Source organism: Mesoplodon densirostris, chromosome 3 (genome assembly GCF_025265405.1).
Source record: "Mesoplodon densirostris isolate mMesDen1 chromosome 3, mMesDen1 primary haplotype, whole genome shotgun sequence".
NCBI classification, from domain to species: domain Eukaryota; kingdom Metazoa; phylum Chordata; class Mammalia; order Artiodactyla; family Ziphiidae; genus Mesoplodon; species Mesoplodon densirostris.
The window spans coordinates 116,328,798-116,337,624 of NC_082663.1; the positions used below are offsets into that span (position 1 = coordinate 116,328,798).

At 41.0% G+C, this 8,827-nt stretch overlaps 2 protein-coding genes across 2 annotated transcripts; one reads left to right on the forward strand and one right to left on the reverse strand.

Annotated features, from left to right (window-relative positions):
• The first annotated feature begins 2,308 nt into the window (after positions 1 to 2,308).
• LOC132485437 (protein tyrosine phosphatase type IVA 2) lies at positions 2,309 to 3,008 on the forward strand. The gene has a single exon (XM_060091965.1). The coding sequence runs from the start codon at positions 2,309 to 2,311 to the stop codon at positions 2,810 to 2,812; it is 504 nt and encodes a 167-aa protein (XP_059947948.1). The 3' UTR covers positions 2,813 to 3,008.
• A 3,286-nt stretch (positions 3,009 to 6,294) lies between these two features.
• LOC132486351 (52 kDa repressor of the inhibitor of the protein kinase-like) lies at positions 6,295 to 8,583 on the reverse strand. Its single transcript, XM_060093391.1, is given in 1 exon segment — positions 6,295 to 8,583. A coding segment is annotated over 1 exon segment (2,289 nt).
• Between the last annotated feature and the right edge of the window lie 244 nt (positions 8,584 to 8,827).

Consider the following 8,827-nt stretch of genomic DNA (forward strand, 5'->3'; position numbering starts at 1 on the left):
AAATAGGAATAATAACCTTATATGACAGGTTGTTGAAAAGATTAAGTGGTAGATGACTGCCTATCATGACAGGTGGAGGGGAGGAACCATTCCAGTGGAGAGGAGTAGTGGTAGCAGAGATGCATGTGGGGGACCAGGAGGAGACCAGCTGGCCAGAGAGAAGAATGCACTTTGTAAGGTCTTGGAAAGTCAGGCTGGCTCATGTGATGGGCCTAGTAAGGCTGCAAGGCTGGCTGATATTCCAGCTTGATGCAGAAAGAAAGGAGATTTAGAAGGTTTTCCAGTAAGCAGTGGCAGATGAGGGTGAGTGTTTAAATATTTAAATCCCTGGGAACAGTGGGGTAAAAGGGTTCAGCTGGAATGAGACTTGTACTCTTCCTCCTCTAAGGTCCCCACACACAGGATCTACAGCATGGAAGAGAAGATTGCATTTTCTCATATCAGTCAATCAAGGAAACTTGGAATTAGGGAAACTTGCAGAAGACCAAGTGGAGATTTTGCCTGTTGCGATACTAATTGCTTGCAGAATTGTGTTCACTTCCTATAGCTACAGCTGCATTTGCAAATAAGATATGTAAGGAAGCTAAATGCAGAATGACAGTGTGGAGTCTTATTGAAAAAGTTATTTCTCAAAAATTTACAATTTACATTTTTTTAATCACAACAAACCCAGGTAAAAGGCACTTGGCCTCTAATTTTTATTCCAACCTAATTACAAAATGACTAATCTATTTACTGAGCTCTTTAATATTTATCCATATTCCCCTTGCCTGATGAGTTTAATACACATCCAAGCCTTTTTGATTCTTGGACCTACACAGATGTAATTTTCTATGTTATTTTCACATTAAGTTAAATACTCCTGGTCCTTCTGACCTTCTTCCTCCATTGGTTTAATCTTGACTTTATCCCAGACTCGACATGCATGGCTGTCTGTTTTTATTAAGATATTTTGGTCTGCCTTGGAAAACAAAAATTGCATGTGATGTAGCCCATTGGGATTTTAATCACAGCAAAAATGACCACAGGATTAAAGACTCACAGCTTGATTTAAACAGTCTTGTTAATAAGTACTCCCCCACCCCTTGCTTCCAGCCAAGGAGCACAGGCAATAAAATTGGCCAGCCCACATTTTTTCATCAATCATTAGTCTCCTGTTGCCCTGGTTCTGATCTAGTGGAGAGAATAAGATCTTCAGGGCCTGTGACTGCTCTGCTTTCCAGTATATTCTGGCTTGGTTCAATTCTCAGTCAACTTGATGGCTGTTTTTGTGGCCAAACTGGAGCGTCAGATTTCTTTCTTGCTTATCTCAGTCTAAAGCCCCAAAGCCGGCGCAGCGGTGGTGGCGGCGGCGCGATCGACTGGGCTGTAACCGTCGTCCGTCCGGTAGCGGCTGGAGCGGCAGCGGCGGCCGGGCACGGCGCGAGGCGACGCCACAGAGCAGCGGCGGCAGCGGGGACAGCGGCGGCAGCCGGAGACGCAGCGGCGGCCGCAGCAGCAGCAGCAGCAAGATGGACTCGTGGACACGCGCCGCCGCCGCCGCCGGGCCGGGCCGGGTGTCGCGCGCCGAGGCTGGGGGGGAGCCGTCGCCGCCACCGCTACCGCCGCCGCCGCCGCCGCCGCCGCCGCCGAGGTGACTGAGGAGAGAGGCGCCTCCTCGCTCCCGCCGCCGCCGGACTTCAATGCCCAGTCCCCAGCTCGCCAGCGTTTTTCGTTGGAATATACGTTGCACATTTATGGCGATTCTGAGCGTGAGGGCAGACTTCTGCCAGGCTCAGCACAGCGTTTCCGCTGACAAGTGAGCTTGGAGGTTCTATGTGCCATAATTAACATTGCCTTGAAGACTCTGGACACCGAGACTGGCCTCAGAAATAGTTGGCTTTTTTTTTTTTTTTTTATTGCAAGCATATATCTTTTAATGACTCCAGTAAAATTAAGCATCAAGTAAACAAAAGTGGAAAGCGACCTACTCTTTTAACTTGTCTCACTAGTGCCTAAATGTAGTAAAGGCTGCTTAAGTTTCGTATGTAGTTGGATTGTTTTGGAGTCCGAAGGTATCCATCAGCAGACATTGAGGCCCAAATTGAATTTGGATTCAAGTGGATTCTAAATACTTCTGCTTATCTTGAAGGGAGAAGCTTCTTAAAGAATAAACAAGTTGAATAGAGAAAACACTGATCTATAATAGGCATTTTAGTGGTCTTTTTAATGTTTTCTGCTGTGAAACATTTCAAGATTTATTGATTTTTTTTTTTTCATTTTCCCCATCACACTCACACACGCACGCTCACACTTTTTATTTGCCATAATGAACCGTCCAGCCCCTGTGGAGATCTCTTATGAGAACATGCGTTTTCTGATAACCCACAACCCTACCAATGCTACCCTCAACAAATTCACAGAGGAACTTAAGAAGTATGGAGTGACAACTTTGGTTCGAGTTTGTGATGCTACATATGATAAAGCACCAGTTGAAAAAGAAGGAATCCACGTTCTAGATTGGCCTTTTGACGATGGAGCGCCACCCCCTAATCAGATAGTTGACGATTGGCTAAACCTACTAAAAACCAAATTTCGTGAAGAACCAGGTTGCTGTGTTGCAGTGCATTGTGTTGCAGGACTGGGAAGGGCACCTGTGCTGGTCGCACTTGCTTTGATTGAATGTGGAATGAAGTACGAAGATGCAGTTCAGTTTATAAGACAAAAAAGAAGGGGAGCATTCAATTCCAAACAGCTGCTTTACCTGGAGAAATACCGACCTAAGATGCGATTACGCTTCAGAGATACCAATGGGCATTGCTGCGTTCAGTAGAAAGAAATGTATACGAAGGCTGACTTGATCGTGGCATTTAGAGGGAACTCTTGGTACCTGGAAATGTGAATCTGGAATCTTAACTGTGTCATCAAAGTAGTGATGGATTCAGTACTCCTCAACCACTCCTAATGATTGGAAAAAAAACAAACAAAAAAGAAATCCCTCTATAACGTGAATAAAATGTTTAAGAAAAGAAAAAATAAATAAATAAAGCCCCAAAGCCACTCCCCACGCTGCAACGAGGGATGCTCCTGAGCCAAGGGAATTACAGAGGAAGTGCATGGATTCCTTGCTCATGGATGGCTTAACAGAGACATCAAAATTGGATGAAGAGGGTTCCTTTTTCTCCACACCCTCTCTAGGATTTATTATTTTTAGATTTTTTAATGATGGCTATTCTGACTGGTGTGAGGTGATACTTCATTGTAGTTTTGATTAGCATTTCTCTAATAATTAGTGATACTGAGCATCTTTTCATATGCCTATTGGCCATCTGTATGTCTTCTTTGGAGAAATGTCTGTTTAGGTCTTCTGCCTATATTTGATTTTTTTTTTTTAATATATGAGTCGTATAAGCTGTTTGTATATTTTGGAAATTAATCCTTTGTTGGTTGCATTGTTTGCAACTATTTTCTCCTAGTCCATAGGTTGTCTTTTCATTTTGTTTATGGTTTCCTTTTCTGTGCAAAAGCTTTTAAGTTTACTTAGGTCCCATTTGTTTGTTTTTATTTTTATTTCCATTACTCTAGGAGATGGATCCAAAAAAATACTGCTGCGATTTATGGCAAAGAGTGTTCTGCTTGTGTTTTCCTCTAAGAGTCTTATACTATCCTGTCTTACATTTAGGTCTTTAATACATTTTGAGTTTATTTTTGTGTATGGTGTTAGAGAATGTTCTAATTTCATTCTTTTACATGTAACTGTCCAGTTTTCCCAGCACCACTTATTGAAGAGACTGTCTTTTCTCCATTGTATATTCTTGCCTACTTTGTCATAGATTAGTGGACCATAAGTGGGTGGGGGTTCATTTCTGGTCTTTCTGTCCTGTTCCATTGATCCATGTGTCTGTTTTTGTGCCAGTACCAGACTGTTTTGATTACTGTAGCTTTGTAGTATAGTCTGAAGTCAGGGAGCATTATTCTTCCAGCTCCATTCTTCTTTCTCAAGATTGTTTTGGCTACTCAGGGTCTTGAAGAGTGTTGTTAGGGTCCATCCATAGCATGCACCAGAATGGTATAGGGATAACCGTGTACCAGTATTGTTCAGTAATTTGCTTCCCAGTGCTTGATGAGGAAGGAAGGAGTAGTACATGATGGAGCTCTATGGTTGCTATGAGGAGAGGAGCATGAAACTTGATCTGGTTGCTAACTATACCCAAGGCTTCTCTGAGCACCTGCACAGCCTCATGAAGGGCTTCCACAACCTCAGAAGCCCCTGACAGATAAAATCTGTGCCCAGGAGCAGCTGTGTGTTAGAAGAGGAAAAGAAATGCAGAGAAAACAGAAAGGCATGAAAATAAGAATGAGGAGCAGAGGGAGGAAAAGAAGGCAAGAAAAAGATTCATGTCATAGGGAAGGGTAGGGAAGGGACATCTAATGATGTCCACAGTTGCAGCCTTAACTTCTCTGGATTCCTAAATTGAATGGACATGAGGACCTATGCCCTGTATTTTCCAGAGAAAGTTTGATTTCAAATCATTGTTCTTTTTGTCATGCTGTGGATCTTAAATTTAAATTCAGAAAAATGGCCATCTGATGGAAAGCACATGAAAATAGTTGCCCTCCAAGTTACATGGACCCCACAGACATATATAACAATCAACTTCTGGTGCTGGTGAGCATATTGAATGTAACCTATTATTGAGAGTGAGTGAGTTATGTATCTTACAATAGACAATATCAGCTCTGGTGATTGCTTCTCTGAATTAATTATGGTTGGCAGGGATTTCTTGGAAATAACTTGTGCTTAGGGATTTTTTTTCTTAGGGACTGTATGAGCCTTATTTAGCTGGCATTTCTAATGCCTTTAAAGTTTTAGAAGTTAGACCCCTAGTAAGATTGGGCAATTACTGGCATTTAGCCACTGATACTTTTGGTTTTCTTTCTAATCCAGTAGACACCATTTAAGGAATAAAAATTTTTCCAAAATAAATAAATCTTCACTGTAGAAAATTTTCAACATACAGAAAAGTGCAAAGGAGAAAGACAATATTATCAGTAGTCCACTCAAGAATAATGACTATTAACATTTTGGATTTTTATTTGTGGCCATCAAGCCTTTTCTTCAGATTGTGTGTGAGTGAGTGAGTATATACTTCTTCCAGGCCTATAAAAGTTGGGCTCACATCCTACATACTACTATTTTGTGGGCTGTTTTTTCACTTATGATTGTCATGAATTTATTTACATATCATTAACTTTGTTTCTACAGCATATTTTTAATAGCTGTATTTTATTTTATCATAAAGATATATTATAATTGAAACAGTTCTCTGTTACTTGACATTAGGTAATTCCCAGATTTTTTTAAAACAAAATTCACTTTTTATTTAGGTTGAAATAAACTATATAAAATTGATTTTCTTCACCAAAAATAACAGCAATATTTTCTATATTATTCCTAGATAAACCACAAAACACTATTTTTATAGGTTTTCTAGGTTTTGCTTGTAAATCAAGATGAGGCAGTAGATATAGTCATGGAAAAAGACAGAAGAAAACAGACAAATCATTTGTTAGTATCCATGGTCTCTGATCCTGTCTTGACCATGAAACAGAAGTGTTCAACATATACCTGTCAAAAAGCTTATGAAGATGTAGGCCCAATAAAGGAATGTAAACAGCAACAATCAGATGTGGAACAACAGTGGCAGGCTCTTCCATTCAAACTTTAACTATAACTTGTTCCTTCAACTTCATTTGATAAAGGCAAAATCTACACTGAAATCCTTGTTTGGCAAGCTCACACGTTTCTCTAACAGTCTGATCATTTTAACGGTCCCTTACAGATTTTTAACAGCATACTTACAACTCCTACTATTCAAAGGTCAGTCATGAGCTTCATTGTAATGTTTTATAAAATGTATTCCTTCCTCCCATACCCCCTCAAAATTTATTTCTTCAAAGAACTGATAACTAAGTACCTGACAATTGGATCCACAGTGACAAATGTTATATCTAAAATGACTTAACTAATACAATTTCAAAGTGCCATTAGCAGAGATCACACAGAGTGTAACATGGTACTTTCAATGCTATCTTCTGGAAGAACAGTTAGGTCTCCAAAGCATAACTTCTAATGGGCCATTTAAACAGGAAGATTATCAATGACTAATGTACTCAATGGGAGGCCTACAGGTCAAGATATTCAGTGATTAAGTGGCCTACGTACACCTTACAAGTTTTCTGTAAGATATTTTCAGATTTCTTACAGATTTCTTCAAATATCAAATATAAGAGAAAGCCTATTTAAAAAGTCTCTTAGGTATTTTCAATGGTTTCTGAATTATCTGTAGGAAGCTCTGACTTACTTGTGTAGAGTTTGATATATGTATCCACCTTTAAATCCAAATCGTGTTTTATATCAAAATTTATGTTAAGCAAAGTCAAGTTACTTGACCTTTGGTCTGTCAAAGTGTTCCTCAGGTATGCTTTGAGACGCTTTCGTCCATTTTCATAGCATTCATTCTCAACCTTCATCACAGGAAGAATACACAGGACCTTCAGCAATGCATAAACAGTAGGAAAAAACTTGATGTCTGGCAGATGAAGGGCTTCATAAATAGTGGATGGAAGTTCTATATCTTTCCCTCTGTGTTTCCACTTGATTCTCCAACAATGCAACTCAGCAGAGAGCGTGTCAGGATAAGGTAAATCACTTCCGTACATGTCAGCATGATGCTCCTCTGATGTATTGAATTTAAGCTGTCCCATGGCAGAGGGTGCCAGAGCTAAGCATTTAAGAGCTTTGAGGTGTTGTTCTGAGAATATATCTTTCAGTTCCTGAATAATGTGTTCCACTGTTGGAACACTTAGAGTTTCTTTATAGTAACTCTCAGAGGTTAGCTGAGATTCCAGGTTACTGTGCTGAGCTCTGTGAAATTTCCCTGGGAGTTTCATCTGAATATCAAGTTTGACTGCCAAATTTGTGGCTTCCTCAACCCAAAATTCATGATAAACTTCGATATTTTCCATCACTTCATTTCATGAATGCAGCACTGCAGTCAAACTACTGGCTGCAAAGAAGACATCAGAAGTTTGCCCCTGAAGATTTTTCCCAAAGGCTCTTGTAAAAGATAGAACATTTTTAAGAACAATGGTAACAATGAAATCAAAATCTGTTACTGCACTACAGGGTACAAATGCTCGGCCAGCTATACAGTTATTCCATCTAACATTTGTGTCACTAATTATACCATCTAAACACAAAACAAGTGCTTGTAGGAGGTCCACTGAGATTTCAAAAGCATCATGCTTGCCTGTCCACTGAGAATGGCATATTTCCTTCAGTTCTTTGCCCCTTTCTTCATTGTTCTGAAATAGGACAGAAATTACATTGTCAAGCTCTAAAAGCAGTTGTGGTGATCGATGGAAAAAAGAACAAACTTCCTCAATTGTTCCTAACGTGACAGATACTCCCATAACAGGCACTGATTTTGCCAACCACGTATTTAAGGCACAGGAAGAGCAGAGTGTGTACATAGCTTGGGGATATTTCTCTAAAAGTCTAGAAGCAACAACTTTCACTTTGGAAGAAAATCCACTGGACACAGTGTAAGCCTGGCCACGACAGTGCTCCATGTTGAATCCCCACTTCTCAGTTATCGTAGTGTGAAATTTCACAGCCAAAATTTCTGCATCAGCTTCATAAGGCAGGAAGCCCACAGATTCCTCTCTCAGGTTGTGAGCTTCGTCAACAAACCTCACCAACACAGGCAGCTGCTTTTCCCCTGCTATGTCCACCACATCATCAGTGACGATGGAAAAGAAGTGAGAGTCTCCCACTTCCCTGAGGGTTTCTTCCCGAATGCAGCTCTCACAGATCTCTAGCATCTGTTTCTGTTGTGTTTCCGAACAGAACAATGTGTTCACTGCCGTTGTCTCAAAGCGCCTTCTCAGAACCTCTTCACCAGAATTGATCCGGCACTCCAGCAGTGCTTGAAAGTTATCAGGAGTCAAGAGACCTTCTGGGATTTCATCAGCTTCTTGTCCATCCAGAGGTATGGTCTGTTTTCCCATAAGAATCAAAATTTCAAATAAAGATTTTAAGTATTCTTTGTTTTCCTTCTCTTCAAGGGTTAAAGGTAAAATGTCTTCATCCTACTCTTCACCCCCTTCTTCTGCACTGGGGTTCCGAGCATTGCTGCTGTTTATTTCCTTATGTTTTGGTTCCTGTTCAGAAGTTTCATCAATTTTTTTTTTCTGTTTCGGTGTCCTGATTTCATCTTCACTCAATTCTTTTATTCGTTTTCTGTGTCTACTCTGTGGATTAGTCAAATGGCTGGTAAGATCAAATACTGTTGGTATTGCATTATCTCGAAAAACTGTCCTATAAGCGCTAGTTCTACAGATCATAGACGTCTCAAAGTGTTTGGCACATAATCGATGATGTTTATTTAGTTGATCAGGTGTTTTATCTTCTAAGTCTGCTCTCCTACAATTCTCCACCCACTTCTGGCATCTGGCTGGATCCCGCGGGAACCTGAAAAAGGCCAGGTCCGACTGTGTGCTCTTACGCGTGCAGTTGGGGGCCGCGCAGAAGTTCTGCATCGTCGTCTGCCCGCCGGCCGGCCCAGCCCTCCGCTCCCCACCTCCTCAGGGCAGCCCGCCCGTCAGGGCCGGGGAGGGGAGCCAGGCTGGCGCGCCGGGGGGGAAGGGCCCCAGGTTTTTGTTTAAAAGTACTGATATAAATATCCCAGACTATCAATTTGCAGTCACACGATGATGATTTCCTTAGAGAAAATGCTTCTAATTGGACTTTCTGGGTCAAAGGTTATTGGCATTTTAGGGGCTT

Excerpts from the sequence above, each read along its gene's own strand:
- LOC132485437 (XM_060091965.1), top strand. The coding sequence starts at position 2,309 with ATGAACCGTCCAGCCCCTGTGGAGATCTCTTATGAGAACATGCGTTTT.